The 17,892-nt window shown below is 35.5% G+C and overlaps 1 protein-coding gene across 1 annotated transcript in view; it reads right to left on the bottom strand.

Moving 5' to 3' along the window:
• Window positions 1-14,957, bottom strand: part of SPINK5 (serine peptidase inhibitor Kazal type 5) — a 69,797-nt gene extending 54,840 nt beyond the window's left edge. Inside the window, exons 1-4 of the mRNA XM_060143921.1 lie at window positions 14,830-14,957; window positions 13,498-13,523; window positions 8,160-8,287; window positions 6,240-6,309 (exon numbers count right to left, since the gene is read on the bottom strand). Of these exons, the coding sequence (XP_059999904.1) occupies window positions 6,240-6,309; window positions 8,160-8,287; window positions 13,498-13,523; window positions 14,830-14,884 (279 nt within the window). The 5' untranslated portion in view covers window positions 14,885-14,957. The remainder of the gene's footprint in view (window positions 1-6,239; window positions 6,310-8,159; window positions 8,288-13,497; window positions 13,524-14,829) is intronic.
• Window positions 14,958-17,892: the final 2,935 nt, after the last annotated feature.

Below are 17,892 nucleotides of genomic sequence, written 5' to 3'. Positions count from 1 at the left end.
ATCAAATTTGATACATTTTAGGCCGTTATTCGTTCAAATAATTTTTCTATCCAGTCTCTGTCTTCTATTTCTGGCATTCCTATTTCACACATACTGGCATTCTTGATGTCTCAAGGACTCTGCGACTCTGTGCAATTTTTGTCAATATTTTTTCCTTCTGTACTTCTTTTGTTAAACTTTATTAATCTTTATTCAAGTTTACTAATTCTTCTTTTATTATACAATCTCAAAGCTGCTTTTGAGCCTTTCTACTGAATTTTTAAAACTTGAGTTATTGTGCCCTTCATCTCCAGAATTTTCATTTGGTTATATATATACATACATATATATGTATATATATATATATATATATATACACACACACACATATACAAGTGTACATGAGGGTGTTATATATAACTTTTCACTGAAAATCTCTATTCATTGTTATTACGTTTTCCTTTAACTCTTCAAATATTGTTTTCTTTAGTGTTGGACACCTTATAAATAGCTTCTTTAAGTCTCTGTCAAACTAATATCTGGAACCACTCAGACAGTTTCCATTAACATTTTTTCACGCCAACTATGGTTCATATATTCTATTTACTTTGCCTATTTCATAATTTTTGTTGAAAACTGGACATTATGGATAATATAGTTTAGCAACTCAATTTATAATTTTATTCCAAAGATGATTTTCGCTGTTTTATTGTTTGCTTCTTTGGTTGAGCTAAATCTCTGATCTCTTGCTCTCCCATAGTGTGCAGCTGTTGATGTGTATGCTAAGAAAATGTTTATTCAGTCATACCTTTGTATCCATTGGGGGAGTGGTTCCAAGACCCCCATGGATACCAAAATCCATAGATACTAAAGTCCCTTATATAAACTATGCACATCCTCATGTATACTTTAAATTATCTCTAGATTACTTATAATACCTAACATAATTTAAGTGCTATGTAAATAGTTGTAAGTACAATATAAATATTATATAAATAGTGGCCAGCATGGGGCAAATTCAAGATTTGCTTTTTGGAACTTTCTGGAGTTTGTTTGTTTTTAATATTTTTGGTCTGTGATTGCCTGAATCCATGAATGTGCAACCCATAGACATGGAGGGATGACTATAGTTTTTTGTTTTTTTTAAGCCTGACTTTTTAGGTTTTTTCTCCCTGGATCTGTGTAACTTAGCAGTAGGCCAATGATTAGACAGAGTTTATGCTCAAGCTAGTAAGGTGTCTATCCTCCACAGATGGACCTGTGTATGTAGGAGAGGGTATTCAAATTTCAGGCTACTTTTACGTCTACCCTAGCATTTGCTTTCCACTGGGATTTTCTTGTGTCTTCTAAGTGCTTGCACACATCCCTATGATTGTCCAGGACTTTATGAATTGCTTAGTCCCTTTTTGTCTCTGCTGCCCTGTTATGAAGACATAGCCAGAAATATGCTTACTGCTATAACCTAAGATCATTCTCCTTACTGGAGTAACCAAAAATATCTCTGGATATGTCAGTTGCCCACTACTCAAAATTAAATAAACCCCTTTCAACATTTGCAGTGCAGTTGCTGATCCACATAGCCTGCTCTGTTTTGGTAGACCCTCCATATCAACCAAGCCATGGGAGTGAGATGGGACTATCATTAAGCAAGAACATCATAGAATCCCATTGCTCTTACCCAGAGTTCAACAGTTTTTCAAGCATAACTGATTGTCAGATTAACATAGGCTGCTGGTCAATTTCCAGAATGCTAAAATGGTTGTTTTACTCAATTTTGTGTAGCCTTATAGTTGTTCTTTGGGGAGGGAATTAGCTGACCTCCTTATTCAGCAATAGTCTGAAGTGCCACCCCCTCAGGGTAATTTTATATTGATTCCCAAACCAGATAAGAATAATTAGCAAGGGGAAAGTATAGACTCATTTTACTTACAAAAATAGTTTCAAATTTTCTAAATAATAACTATGCAAATTCAACAGTGTATTAAAAAATGCATTATGATTATGATTTACCCTAAGAAAATAATAATGATTTAACATTTAGCATGGTTATCAAAAAATGTATTACGTTAATAGACTGAAAGAGAAAAATTGTAATATTATTTCAATAGTTGCAGAGAAGGTATGTGATAATGATCAAAACATATTCAGAAGAATAAAAACAGAAAGGAACTTCTAAACTTACTAAAGTTTATAGAAAAACACCTATGGTAAACAATACACTTAATGGAGAAACTTTAGCTATATTGCATTTAATATAGGCAGAGAAAGGGCAGATTGAAGTCCATTATCATTGCTACTGTTGAACTACTGTATTGAACTCTAGATCCTCACCAATGATATAAGGAAAGAAAAAGAAAGAAGTGACAAGATTGAAAAGGAAGTTATAAAGCTTCTATTATTTGCAGATGATGTGATCAACTTCCAAGAAAAAGACAACAGAATTAAAAGATAAATTATAAGAATTAACAAGATATCATAAAGGTTTTTAACAGAAGATAAACCTATAGAAATCAATAGAATTTGTCTATGCCAACAATAATCAGATATAAATACCATAAACAACAAAATACCACTCAAAAGAGCAATAAAATTACAAATTTTCTAGGTATTGGCAAAAAATACCTGTGGAGAATATTTTATAGATTTCATAAGATACACAAAAATTATATGAATTAATAAGATATTCTATGCCTTTGACTTGGCAAGTTACTATTGTAAAAAGTCAATTTTACCCAAATTAATTTATAAATTCTCTGTAGCCTTTACCACATTGAGTTCTCAAACTCAAGTTGGATTTTTTATAAACTTAGTAAATTTTTTATTTCAAATATATATGTGGAAAAATATGTATCTGTGCATAGGTAAGTCAACTTTGAAAAAGTGAGATAAGAAAGGGGACTTGTCTTATTAGTTATTAAAGAAATGAACAATATGAACAAAAAAGGGAACTTAGAAACACATACATACACACCTATGAATTTAATATCCTACAAAGTTGGCAACTTAAATCAATGAGAAACACTGAATGAATGAATTGATCAATTAAAAAACAAAAGTTTCTACATAGGCCAAAGATGTTAGTGATTAGAAATTATGGAGGATTTCAGAAAACTTGGGTGGTAGGAATGGAAATCATGAAAAGGAGTCAAATTGGAATATATGTTGGATGCAAAACCAAGACTTGTTGATGGATTGCATATCAGAGTCATAAGGTTAAAGGATGACATACATAGTAATGAAGAATAAATTGATGATGCAAGAGAGAGAGGATGTCTATAGGAGGAAACTTCTTGAACAAAGCGTCTTATTCTGAGAGTAAGAAGCAGGGTTAATTTTCTTTTTATTAACATCTTTATTAGAGTATAATTGCTTTACAGTGGTGTGTTGGTTTCTGCTTTACAACAAAGTGAATCAGCTATACATATACATATATACCCATATCTCCTTCCTCTTGAGTCTCCCTCCCACCTTCCCTATCCCACCCCTCTAGGTGGTCAGAAAGCACTGAGCTGATCTCCCTGTGCTATGCGGCTGCTTCCCACTAGCTATCTATTTTACATTTGGTAGTATATATAAGTCCATGCCACTCTCTCACTTCATCCCAGCTTACCCTTCCTCCTCCCTGTGTCCACAAGTCCATTCTCTACATCTGCATCTTTATTCCTGTTCTGCCCCTAGGTTCATCAGAACCAATTTTTTCTTAGATTCCATATATATGTGTCAGCATACGGTATTTGTTTTTCTCTTTCTGACTTACTTCACTCTGTATGACAGACTCTAGGTCCATCCACCTCACTACAAATAACTCAATTTCGTTTCTTTTTATGGCTGAGTAATATTCCATTGTATATATGTGCCACATCTTCTTTATCCATTCAGCTGTCGATGGACACTTAGGTTGCTTCCATGTCCTGGCTATTGTAAAGAGAGCTGCAATGAACACTGTGGTACATGACTCTTCTTGAATTATGGCTTTCTCAGGGTATATGCCCAGTAGTGGGATTGCTGGGTCGTATGGTAGTTCTATTTTTAGTTTTTTAAGGAAATGCCATACTGTTCTCCATAGTGGCTGTATCAATTTACATTCCTACCAACAGTGCAAGAGGATACAAGACGAAAAGACAACCCTCAGAATGGGAGAAAATATTTGCAAATGAAGCAACTGACAAAGGATTAATCTCCAAAATTTACAAGCAGTTCACACAGCTTAATATCTAAAAAACAAACAACCCAATCCAAAAATGGGCAGAAGACCAAATAGACATTTCTCCAAAGAAGATATACAGATTGCCAACAAACACATGAAAGAATGTTCAGCATCACTAATCATTAGAGGAATGCAAATCAAAACTAAAATGAGAAAAAAAAAAAAACTACAATGAGGTATCACCTCACAACAGTCAGAATGGCCATAATCAAAAAATCTACAAACAATAAATGCTGGAGAGGGTGTGGAGAAAAGGGTTAATTTTTGATGGGAAAAATCTAAGCAGAGAAAGTAGATTGTTTTCTTTTACAGTTAAGAGGAAAATAACAACAATAAAAATATACTATAATTGCATTAATCTATTCACACACAGACAAGTAAACATCTAGACAGAAATTACTTGAAGGCAAACAGCCAAATATTAACTGCCTTAATTTATAAGTAAATAATTTCCTAGGTAGCAAAACATGTAACCATAGGAACTTTATCTAGAGGTCAAAATTATAATTCAGGCATAAAATGGTAACAGAGAAGTATAATGTCTTAATATTCTATCATTTTATTTCTTAAAAATCCTATTTCATTAAAATTCAGTAAATGTGTGTCTACATATGAAAACGTACCACTAGTAATGTTTTAAAACAGTAGGTTTAAGAATGATGTGTGTGTGTGTATGTGTGTGTATGTATTTGGGGGATTTTTGTTTGTCACTTTCTTGTATTTTATATTTTTAAACACCAATGATATATCAGTTTTTCATGAAGAAAAAAGAGGAGGAGGAAGAGAATGGATTTTATAGCATAAGCCTCTCTCTAAATGTCACAAAGAAAGGCAGATTTGAAAAGTATCAGTAAAGTTTTCTGATCCTCACAGATTTGGGGGAACATAGAAGCAGCTCCCTTTTGCTCAAAGAGTTTGTAGTTATTGACCAATTGTGTGGTGACTATGTCATTGTTTTAAAAGTGAGACTGGTTGAGCCCGGGCAAAGATTTGGTTGACTCGGTCTACTGCGGAGGCTGAGGTGCTCAGACAGTCCTGAGTAACACTGACAAGGAGAATGGTAGCTTGGTTAGACCAGGGATATTAATGTAATTTGGGTGTGCCTTCCCTGACTGATCATTTTAGTTATGTGTCAGAGGCAGGAGAGGAGGAAGAGAAAGAAGATATTGGAGAAGAAGCTACATAGGAGACCTGGAATAATATGAGTAGCTGTCAGAATACCTGGCAATAGCCCCAGCTTTGTCAATAACTTATTGTAAGACATTGTAGACAGAGATTTCAACAAGTCTGGGCCTATAACTTTTATTTTTTTGTATAAATAAGAATTTTTGTATAATAAAAAATTATTTATAAAGGGAAATGGTTATGTGTTGGGTTGCATCTGTATAGTTTCTTTCATTTTATTTAATTAAAACAATTTTTTACCACAGAACAGTTTTCTCCAACAAATATTAGCCTGAATCCCAATTTGCAAAATAGATACAAATAAGCAAGTCTACTTGAATTAGGGGAAATCTCCAAGTATTAGAAAATATGTTCAGTCGGAAGAGAAAGAGGAAAAGAGAAAGGAAATAAAATGAGTCAAATGTCTGCTAACACATGTTAAACATTGTAGCTGGCTTTTAAAACTTAGTTTCTCATTTGATCCACATTCCATTTCACAGGTGAAAAAACTGAGACCCAGATATACATAAATTGTCCGAATTCTGAGACTTGAACTTAGTTCTGCAGTCCCGTGAATTCTCTTGTTGGAGCTAAGACAGGACAGTAGAAATGAGAAATGGCCATGGAAGGCAGACATCACACTGGCTTACACCACCTCTTAGCATCTGTCAGTGCCCCAGATGTTTTCAGAGAGTTGGGTCATGGGTTGGACCTATGGACAAGCTGTACCAGATATTTAGCCTACCCCTGGACTACGCCATGTTCCCTCCCTTCTAAGTAGCTGGCCTCACAACAGGTATGACCTAGTAATTAAGAAATAAAGAGATCTGAATAGAGTTGAACATAATCTCTAAAGCAAATATGACAAGTTGACTCCAAATAGTCTCACCTTTGCTGGGGCAGTAGCCCTGGCTCTTGCTAAATGCCTGGCCCTTCTCTGGGATTTTGCTTCTTTTTCTCTGGAAGATAGCAAAGAACAGAATAGCTCAGATATGCTTGACCAATTTTAGGTCTAACATCATACATGGTAAAGTTAATTTTGGCTATTCTTCTCAGCTTAATCTAGCTTGTCAGAAATGGAGGTATGTCTGGAAATAACCACAGGTACTGTAAATCTCTCCTCAGTGCTGAAATATATCTCAAATGTGGTTCTATTAAAGGCAAGAATCTTTACTGTTAACTGTATAACTGATTACCCACCTTAAATACTTCCATCATCCAGGTGGTCACCAACTCTAAAAGCCATTTATATCATTTTTGGAATGCTCTCTTTGAAAGACCATATTCAGATTGATCCAAAATCTACCCACCTGTCTTGGTCTGAGGTTCCAATCTCTAAGGACCCACAGAGCAAATTCAGCAATTTAAAGATAACTTTAATGCCTCATACAGTCTCCTCCTTTCCAGGTTAAGAAGCCAAGTTTATCCCAATATAATTTACGTAAGTAATAAAGATAATAATTGCGTGAGTGACCTCAAAGTGATAAATAACCCGCCTTGTATGTCTAAAGGCATTTAATTTTTATTTTAAATTATTTTTCAATAAATTTATTCTATTTATAGTTTCAGTCTCCTAACAAAACATCCTATGTAACAAGGAGGAAACTCTTTAGTAAATATTACACCTGCTGGTTTACATTCAGCTTTCAAGAGGCTAAGAAAGGATTGTTCAACTTGCCCTGGGAGTCCTCCCTCCCTAAATTTTGCCCTGCCTTCCTTCATCTTCCTACAGTGTCTTCATTAGGAGCAGCACATGTGATCAGAGCTTTGTTATCCCAATATTAATGACTATGTCAGATTAAATGACACATTACCAACTTGGCATTTTAAAAGCTGATTATAATATAATTATCTTCAGTGGGTAAGTTTTGTGTTGGCTTGGTACCAGAGTTGAAGTTTTTTTTTTTTTTTTTTTGCGGTACGCGGGCCTCTCACTGTTGTGGCCTCTCCCGTTGTGGAGCACAGGCTCCGGACGCGCAGGCTCAGTGGCCATGGCTCACGGGCCTAGCCGCTCCACGGCATGTGGGATCTTCCCGGACCGGGCCACAAACCCGTGTCCCCTGCATCGGCAGGCGGACTCTCAACCACTGCACCACCAGGGAAGCCCCCAGAGTTGAAGTTTTGATGGTGGTCAGAAACCGAGAATGAATTCCCTGTTCAAAACCAAATTCGGTCCCTTTGATTTGAGGACTTGCAACTGATAACTCAAGCCTTTACCACCTATGGAGTGTCACTGGAGAGAAGGAAATAGTTAAGAAGCATTGCAAAGATGTCAGTAAACCTCCAGGATATTAATTCTTTCTGAGTTGTGGGGAGTTGGAAGCCACAGTCAATCCTAGGGTCCGTCTCATGCTAGCATAATCCTAGATGTCTGAAGACACTGGCAGCTCACAGAGTCAGGGTGTATCCTGATTCTCCTGGTTGGCTCTCACAAGAAGAGTCTGGCATCATTCTCAGGGGTACAACAGAGTCAGGTCTTAACAGGCTCAAGAATTCTTTTCTCCCAGGGTCAGAAAACTCAACTTGGAAGTACATCCTCAAAAAACTATTAAGTGTTACATGAGGTACTGATACCAGGCCCTCTGGGATATTTTGGAATACCATGAGTGATTATTAAAATCTTTCCAAGTGGGTGGCATTTATCCAACTTTACTTGATGGTAGGTATCACAGTGATCTGCTAAGCATTTTTATTTACCCACTTAGATTTAGAAAAGTATATTTGACAGAAAATAAAAATAATACATTTAGTAGTTCAGAGAATAACTGGTAACTCAAAACACTTGAAAGAAAGATTTAATTTTACTCACAGTATCATTTTGCATGTGGCACATTTGTTGATGAACACTATTCCATCAGAGCTTTGAAAAAGGTTTTTATCTCGGGAACAGAACAGTTTTCCATTTTTCATCAGTGCCCTATATTCATTGCATGTTTCCTTAGGAAAATATGAAAAAAGTGCTTACAGAAATCTCATCAAAGCAAGACTTTACCTTCTAAGAACAATATTATTTCATGACCACCACCCGCTTTGTATGGAAGACATTCACTCAGGTGATACAGATAATACAAATAAAAGTAATGAATCTGGATTGTCTGTTGGAGATTGAAAATTCACCTAAAAGCATTCATCTAAAGTCATTAGTGAAATGGAAGAACAAGGGACTTGGAGTCAAAAGATCTGAGCTTATCTTCCAGGGTTCTCACTTACAAGCCCAATAGCCATAGCAAATGAACTTCTCAAAGGCTCATTTACTCTATCTGTAAAAACAGAGGATATAAGTATATGTGTTTCATAAGTTTCATGTGGATTAAATATCATAAGCATGTAAATCCCTCAAAGAGTGCCTGATACATAGCAGATATTCAATAATTAGATTCTCTACCTCTCCTCTTCCTCCTGCTTTATTATTATAGTTGTTGTTGCTATTGCCATTATTATTGGAATATGCTAAGATGATGCATATAAAATACCTAGCACACAGTTCAATAATATTGGCCATTAAAAGGTATATGAAAATGTTGCAATATATTTGATGAAGGCCTGCTATATGTCACTCACTTTTTTTCTAGGAGCTTAACATTAATGGTGCATTTGCACTACCTAGTAAAGTACTGATTTAAAATGTTATACTACCTATTAGTTTAGGAAATCCACTGGTCCTTTAAAGCCTTTGTAATCTATGTTTTCTTTTTTTTTTCTTTTGGTTTTTTGTTTTGTTTTGACTTTGAAAATACAAAGCATAAAGATCCTTGCACCAGAAAATATAAGTAAATCAATCAAGCCTTTGCTCCAACTCTGACATAGGCAACCTCTTCCAAAGGACAGATTATAGAATTCTATTCAGCCTCCTATATCTTCATAATAATCATTCAGTTAATCAACAAACACTTATTATGAGGATACTATACTTTCCTGGGTGTCATGGATACAGCAATAAATAAGGCAGGAAGGATCCTTGCCTAAATGGTGCTTACCATCTAATGGATAATGATGTAACTAACCTAGCATCCTATAAACAGAAGGCAGTTGGTAGCACTTGCAGAATGAATGATTAATGGTGAAGAAGAATAAATAATTTCAGAGACCAGCCCTAGGAAATTTCGCTAAGGGTGACCTACTAAAACATCTCTAAGAGTATTACCACCACCCAGTGATCTTATCTGAGTAGCAGAGCAATAATTTCTGGCAACAGACTGACAACTGGGCCTCTTGAGATCCGTGTCTGGTCTCTGATTCTATAGTATCTTATGCCAGTATTGCAAGTTACTGCTTAGCTGGCTGGACATAACTGATTCTATAAAGTCCAGATAAAAACATTGTCATAGAACCACAGAACAGCCTGGTGACTCTGTAATAGAAATATATCCCTTGTGAGGTAGGTCTTAAAGAAAGTGCTGAAAACAAAGATTCATGATAACACTAGAATAAAGCTTTAAATAGTTTTTAGTGGTCAACTGAAAAAGAACATTCTCAATCAAGATAATTCCTGAATTGGACTTCTCCTGTGTCATAATTAGAAAAATACCTAAATCCTAGAAAGACACACTTTTATTTTTATATGAATGGACAACTGAGTCCCAGAGAACAGGTAAGAAATTTGTTCACAGTTTGTAATTAGTAAAGATGGAACTCGATGCTATTTTTCTGAGTTATGAGGTTATCCAGTGTGTTCTTTTGGGAAATAGGAAAAGGCCATAAAACTTGAAATCAGCAGTTGTGTTTTTCTCTGGGAAAAAGGAAATAACCTCCCAATGACCATAATAGAGAGGGCTGAAACAGGAACAGGTCTGGACCGTAAAGGAATCCTGAGTTGGTGAGATGACTTCCCAGCAACCGATTACTTGCAATCTAACTTCCAGTCTTTGGCTCATTTTTGTTTTGTTTTGTTTGTTATAGTTGCTCTTTGTGTTTTCTCCACTTGTCTCAGAGAAACTGGAGCCCTGTAGGGCCAAGCTCTTTCTGTTTTCCTTCACTGGCTGTGATATTGCCCAGTGTTTTCCATTTTTCCTCCCCAGGCATCACCATAAACCCCTCAGGAGCTGGCATCACCCCTGCTCTGTGTTAGAGCTTCATCAAGGTTGCCATGGCTTCATATTAACTCTTCTGGGATGACAAATTTAAGCATATGGTAAAGATCCTTGCAGATTACTCCAGTGCTTTTCTGTGCTATTCTGGCTCATGTTTGTAAAATTCAACATGTTTTTATGTTGTACTAGAAAGAACTTGAGCTACTGAACTTGGAAAATAAAATTTCCAGCACTATAAGAAAGACTAAATTAATAGTTGTCATTTCTGACAAAATATCCAAAGACTATGATCAGAAATATTTCCAGATAAATAATTATGTTTTATATTCTTTTTTGCTTATGCCAACATGAGAGGTGGCTAAATTTGTTTTTAAAATGTTTTTCAGTGAAATAGAGTTCAGCAGTATGAGAAATATCAGTGCAAAATTTGAAATATCCACCGAAAATACTACCCATTATCATAGACACTGAAAAAAGAAAATCATGGCTTCATGCTCAGTAAGACTTACACAATACCCTTCTTTTTCCAGTATGAAATATCCAAATGAGCATGCTCTTCGATTCTCAAAAATCCAGGCTTTTTTTCTACCCTACCATCCCACTCTACTTAGGCAATAGAAGTTTCTGAACCTCTCTTTAATCAGCAAACTTAAATGTAAGGCCAGAAACTATCAAACTCTTAGAGGAAAACATAGGCAGGACACTCTATGACATAAATCACAGCAAGGTCCTTTTTGACCCACCTCCTAGAGAAATGGAAATAAAAACAAAAGTAAACAAATGGGACCTAATGAAACTTCAAAGCTTTTGCGCAGCAAAGGAAACCATAAAGAAGACCAAAAGACAACCCTCAGAATGGGAGAAAACATTTGCAAATGAAGCAACTGACAAAGGATTAATCTCCAAAATTTATAAGCAGCTCATGCAGCTTAATAACAAAAAAACAAACAACCCAATTCAAAAATGGGCAGAAGACCTAAATAGACATTTCTCCAAAGAAGATATACAGAGTGCCAACAAACACATGAAAGAATGCTCAACATCACTAATCATTAGAGAAATGCAAATCAAAACTACAATGAGATATCATCTCACACCAGTCAGAATGGCCATCATCAAAAAATCTAGAAACAATAAATGCTGGAGAGGGTGTGGAGAAAAGGGAACCCTCTTACACTGTTGGTGGGAATGTAAATTGATACAGCCACTGTGGAGAACAGTATGGAGGTTCCTTAAAAAACTACAAATAGAACTACCATATGACCCAGCAATCCCACTACTGGGCATATACCCTGAGAAAACCATAATCCAAAAAGAGTCATGTACCAAAATGTTCATTGCAGCTCTATTTACAATAGCCCAGAGATGGAAACAACCTAAGTGCCCATCATCGGATGAATGGATAAAGAAGATGTGGCACATATATACAATGGAATATTACTCAGCCATAAAAAGAAACGAAATTGAGCTATTTGTAATGAGGTGGATAGACCTAGAGTCTGTCATACAGAGTGAAGTAAGTGAGAAAGAGAGAGACAAATACCGTATGCTAACACATATATATGGAATTTAAGAGAAAAAAAATGTCATGAAAAACCTAGGGGTGAAACAGGAATAAAGACACAGACTTACTACTAGAGAATGGACTTGAGGCTATGGGGAAGGGTAAACGGTGACAAAGCGAGAGAGAGGCATGGACATATATACACTACCAAACGTAAGGTAGATAGCTAGTGGGAAGCAGCCGCATAGCACAGGGAGATCAGCTCGGTGCTTTGTGACTGCCTGGAGGGGTGGGATAGGGAGGGTGGGAGGGAGGGAGACGCAAGCGGGAAGAGAAATGGGAACATATGTATATATATAACTGATTCATTTTATTGTGAAGCTGAAACTAACACACCATTGTAAAGCGATTATACTCCAATAAAGATGTTAAAATGAAAAAAAAAAACTTAAATGAAATAATAGAGACTATAATGGAATTCTCTAGAATATTCCTGTAAGTTTCTTTAAAAAAAAAGTAACAATAAAATACAGCAAGAGTATTTTAACCACATTTATAAGAGTTTTGGTGTAGAAAAGAATCTTTTTACTATTTTATTCTTTCAATGTTCGTGGTCTTTGAGAAACATAGCAAATATCTGCTACATAAGTAGAAATATTTTCAATCTGAAATAATGGCACAGTTGTGTGTGTGTGTGTGTGTGTGTGTGTGTGTGTGTGTGTATAATTGGCTCTTTCAACGTGTCTTTCAAATAGATTAAAAAATGTTTAATTTCTATAGAAAACGATTCCTTCATTTCTCAATCAAAAGATCCCTTAGAGTTGGTGCAGACCCTTCCAGAGTCAGGGCCTCTGCCATCACAGGTGCTTCTGCCTGGTCTGCTGAGAGTTACAAGTAACTTCATGATTCACTCCCACCTCACCTTTAGATCCATGTTCTAATGCTATCTTCTCAGAGAGAACTTACCTGACTATCTCATAAGAACTGATACCATCTCCATTCCCAGAAATTCCTGTCTTCCATCCTGCTTTATTTTTCTTCTAGCACTAATCATTATTTAATGTTGTATATATTTTACTAATTTACTTATTAACTTGTTTGTTTTCTTCCACTAAAATGTAAGCTCCATGACGGCAGCATTCTTTTTTGTTTTTATATCCCTGGCATCTCAAACAGGATCTGACATACAATAGATGCTCAGTAAATATGTATTGAATGAAATATATACACTGACTATATACAAGATACAGACAGCCCCTTTTTGCATAATGATCACAAGAAAAGTTATTTCAGCTTCCTATGTGTATCATGACTTTTCAGCTGTTAAACTGAACAATAGTAATTCACTAGTGTGTTTGTTTATGGAATTTTAAAGCACTCCTTTAGTGTGGTAGATTGCCTCTTGCAGATATCCATTATCATTAAGACATTGACTGGTGTGTGTGTGTGATTCATGTCTTGATTCATAAAGACCTGTTTCTGTGTTTTTAACAAAAGCTATTAGTACCCATGAGTATTATATATCTGTATTATAATATGAAGGTGTTGGCCACAGAACATTTTTCTTTAGGGATCTTGGAATGAATTCAATGAAGAGCAAAAGCAGGACTAACCTGATTTTCACCTTCACTGGCAGCATCTGGGACAAAAATACAGAAACCAAAGTTAAGGGAATGTAAAACATTTAATAAGTAAAACAATTTACTGAGTGTAGTATCTTGCTTATTTTAATGGCAGTATATTTTAAAACCACAAATTGATTTGAACACATTAAAATTTACCATGGCAAATGAAGTGAGGGCACTGCACCAGGCAGTATATACAGTCACAAAGATCTCTCGCTCATAAAGTTCCAATTACTTTGAAAAATAATACTTACTCATATGCTTTCTTACCCCCTCAAAATATCTAATTTCTAAAAGATCCTTTCAGAACAAAGTATTGCAGGCCTCTTTTAAAATTATAACATAGTACACCTATCAAATATATCAATTATAGTTTTAAGGTATAGTGTAGCATAAAGTTTATATCATATATATACATAAAATTAAATTTTCTGAATTCTGGTAGCTCCGCCTCCTCATTATAGCCACAAAAATTAGAGATCTGGTAAATATTAAGATTAAACTCACAGACTAATATACTCTCTCATTAACAGACTTTTTTTGTACCTATACACTTTTTTAGGAAAGTGGGCATCATTTGTGTATAATGGTCTCCTCACTCTCCATCTCTGAGGTTTCCTTTTAAAATATGTAAATGCTTCATAGCAGGTTAAGTCTAGGCAATCTTGTGTTCCCTTCAAATTCAAATAGCAAAAGCAAAAACCTACTTCCTAGCTCCCACAGAAGTCCCTTACCAATTAGATGAAATATTTTCAATCCATTTAGGATTTGAAAACACAAAAATAAAATTTGCTAGAAAGCACTACTGCTTTAAAATAAAAACAGATGACTGAATTTGAGTTTTTAATGTTTTATTTACAAATATAGTATTAAAATATACATATTAAGTACATGTAAGTTTTAAATATCTGTTATACACATAATTCATATCAGCATCAATTCATAGGCTTAATATCCTACATATGTATAATATATATAATTCATATTGTTATGAACTTTTATGTTTGGTGAGGGGAATATGGAAAAGAATCTATTAGCTTTTCAGAATTAATGTTGAATTAATGGAAGGATTTCTGATGGATAAAAATTCAGATTATCTCAAACTACTTGTCTTTTCTAAAGATAACATAGCTATAAAACCACATATGTAATTCTTCAAAACTCTACGTCTGGCAAGGTATTTCAGGGATATATATATATACACACATACATACATACATACATACACACACACACTGAAGAAGGAGGGAGAGAGACAAGTCCCTGTCCAGAGCTTTAGGATGTGTGGCAAGAGGCTTAGACTACAGGTAAATTGCTCACCTTGTATGAGGCAAAGAGCCAGGGTCAGAAGCATTGGCACTGCAGCTATCTTCATGTTGAAGACGATGTAAGTTGGTTACACGACTGCTCCTTGCATTGCTCACCAGCTGGTGCTCTAAGACTGAACCTGTGGAGATGCAGCTCATTTTTATAGTATACTATGGGTGACACCCACAACAGCCGCCAAACTGTAAAACCAGTTGTTCAAGGTCATGCTAAACTTAATATACCACATCAATTTAGTTTCCATCTTTTAGGATCCTGTCAAGGTGGCAGATTTGAACAGATATTATTTCTAAAGTAGTTCTAATGTGTCTTCATGATACCTCCCCTAGAATGCAACAGATAATGTCCAAGGACCCTGCTCAAAGTTTAGTACTCCATAATCCTATATCAGAACTGAATTCCTCACCAACACCAGACACATTTCCTCATAGACAAACATGTTTCTAACTCAGCTCCCTTCATAAGTGGGAGGGGAGGGAAAAAGAAGACAGATGGGTTGTCCTACAAGCCAAGTAAAGATTTAAAGATTTCTACATCTGAAGAAAGCTGCATATAGCAAGAGCACCTAGGATTCCGTTTGCTTCCATCTGCATCTGTTCTAAAGTGTCTCAATTCAGTGTCACAGACACATATATAAGTTAGAATTGATGGGATCAAAGCCCTTTTAAATATTGTTCCAGAAAACTGATCTAAGGCTATCCAACGCTGAGATTGTGTCAATATTCTGAATCCCATCAAAGCTAGAATATTTCCCTTTCTTTTTTTCATGAATTAATTTCTTTCCTATAAAATATAATCATTGGTCTTAAGGTCTGTGCTATAAGCTTTATTTCTTTCCAGTGGGTTAGTGAAATTAGTGCCCATGGAAAACAAGTTCAAATTGCATGACTATCACAGGTTAGAAAATTGACTGTCTTAGCTTAATGGAAAAAGAATGGGACAGGGAGTCAGAAAATTTGTTTCTATTCCTGTCTTTGCAACTACACAGTGTAATGGAAATGAACCTGGCTTTGATGCATTTATAGATCTGGGTTCAAATCCTGACTCACGAGTTACTAGCTATGTTGTCTTGGGCAAGTCACTTATTTGCTTTCAGCCTCAGTTTCCTAATATGTAAAATACAGTAAAACTATATTGTACAATTGTTGTAAGAGTTAGAGGTAAATCGTGTGTGCGTGTACTGTTTAGAACAATTCCAAGCATATGTGGTAAGTTTTATAGTTAATGATAGCTGGCCTTGCATTTTTATCTCATTATAATGATGTGATTTACTAGGTAATTTCTAAGACTCCGAGAAAAGTCAACATCTCTTAAACGTGGTCCACAATGACAGATTTAAGTTTACTCGGAATAGAAATAACAATCCCCAAACATTCTGAAGTGAAATCAAAAAGTCAGGATATAGGTTCTCTTTTTCATCCTATCATTGTGTTCTAAACCATGACACCTGAAATAGATCAAAGTATTAACCATCTAAACTTTGTCAAAGTCATTGCTAGGTTTCGGTCATCACTGATGTCTATAAAAATCCTCCTCTGCATAATGACATACCAATACTAATCTTTTAATCTTCCATTTGCTCTGTTAGACCATATGAAATGTGTCCCAACCATACGATAGAAAAGTTTAATGCCTTACAATAGAATTGGTGACTGTGTACTATGTTCTGATGAACACCAAATCTAGCCCAAATGGACAGTATTTCCAGGAGTGGAAGTAGTGATAGGGTGTAACGAACCAAAAGATGATTGCATCTCTAAAGTATCCCTGCTATGAGGGAAGGTTGAAGGAGTTGGTTTCTTTCTTACTGAAGAAGAGTTCCTTACTAACACCCAGAACCTTCTGAAATGATGAATAAGAGGATTCAGACTGATAACCTCTTCCAGCAGAATAAGATGGCCAAGAGAAGATTCAGTGAGCACCCCCAATACTGGAAGTACATGTCAGCCGGCTCTTGTCATCAGACCTACTTCTGCATTTCATTTTAGAAATGTAAATCCAGAGGTGATTAATCATACACTCTGTTAATCACTCCTTATTTTTGAAAACCATGGACTTTAAATTCAAATGAATGGGACTGAGGTTTTAGAGAACTGAGTTTTGGGTTAATAGAGTACTTTTATATTAGGTTATCAGAGTACTTTCCTGAAATTCTAAATTCTATTTTTTTTGGGGGGTGGCCAGCTCTTTCAATTATTCATCAAACGTGTAAAACCCTTTTTCTTCTCATTAAAAAGGAATGGAGTTAGGTTGTAAAAAGTATAAGCTTTACAATTCAAAACATGTATCGAGTGGCCCAGAATCTGAATTCACATCAAGGATATTGACACAGAGGGAAGAGATAAGAAAAATATAAAGTAAACAAGATTTTGTAGATCAGTAATATTACTAAAGACAAAGGTTATTTCCAAAATCCAAAGTTAGCAGATCATTGTTCAGATCTTCTGAATGCTGAGATATCCTTGATGATCACAATAATAAATAATTATAGTCCCTTACAATTAAATCACCTTCCGCATCTTTCCAAACAATCCGTCATCCATTAGCTCTCATGACTTGTTTATGCAATGCAGTGATGCAGCAGAGTAGGTGTTATTGTCCTTTCCTCACCTGCCCAAAATGGCGCCATTAATAAACCTCAGAGTAGGAACTAGCTTGGATGGTAATACCAGCCTTGCCACTTTCTCACCTTTTACACCCTATGTGGCCATCGCATAGCATTTCAGACAGTTCAAAGAGAATCCGGACGTTAACAGTGCTTTAAACTAGGTTCAACATTCTACTGCTAACGCAGTCCTTTATGTTTATCCGCTGCTCTCACATTCATACACACACACACAACCGTAAACCCATAATGACAAAAAGAATTACGTTGTGACCATGACTGAAAAAGTATATGTCCTAACAGTTCTTAGAAGATGAATTAATTTCTTTTTTATTTTCTTAATTTTTAATTTCCTTTCCTAAAATTCTCATGTTTTCCCCCATTAATTTAACATGTCTGTATTCTCCTTTTTTAAAAGACACTAACTGGAAAATAGATTTTACCCCCCTTCT

Source organism: Lagenorhynchus albirostris, chromosome 3 (genome assembly GCF_949774975.1).
Source record: "Lagenorhynchus albirostris chromosome 3, mLagAlb1.1, whole genome shotgun sequence".
Classification (NCBI taxonomy): Eukaryota; Metazoa; Chordata; class Mammalia; order Artiodactyla; family Delphinidae; genus Lagenorhynchus; species Lagenorhynchus albirostris.
The sequence above is the reverse complement of the archived record's forward strand: the minus strand, read 5'-3'. Positions and strand labels throughout refer to the sequence as shown.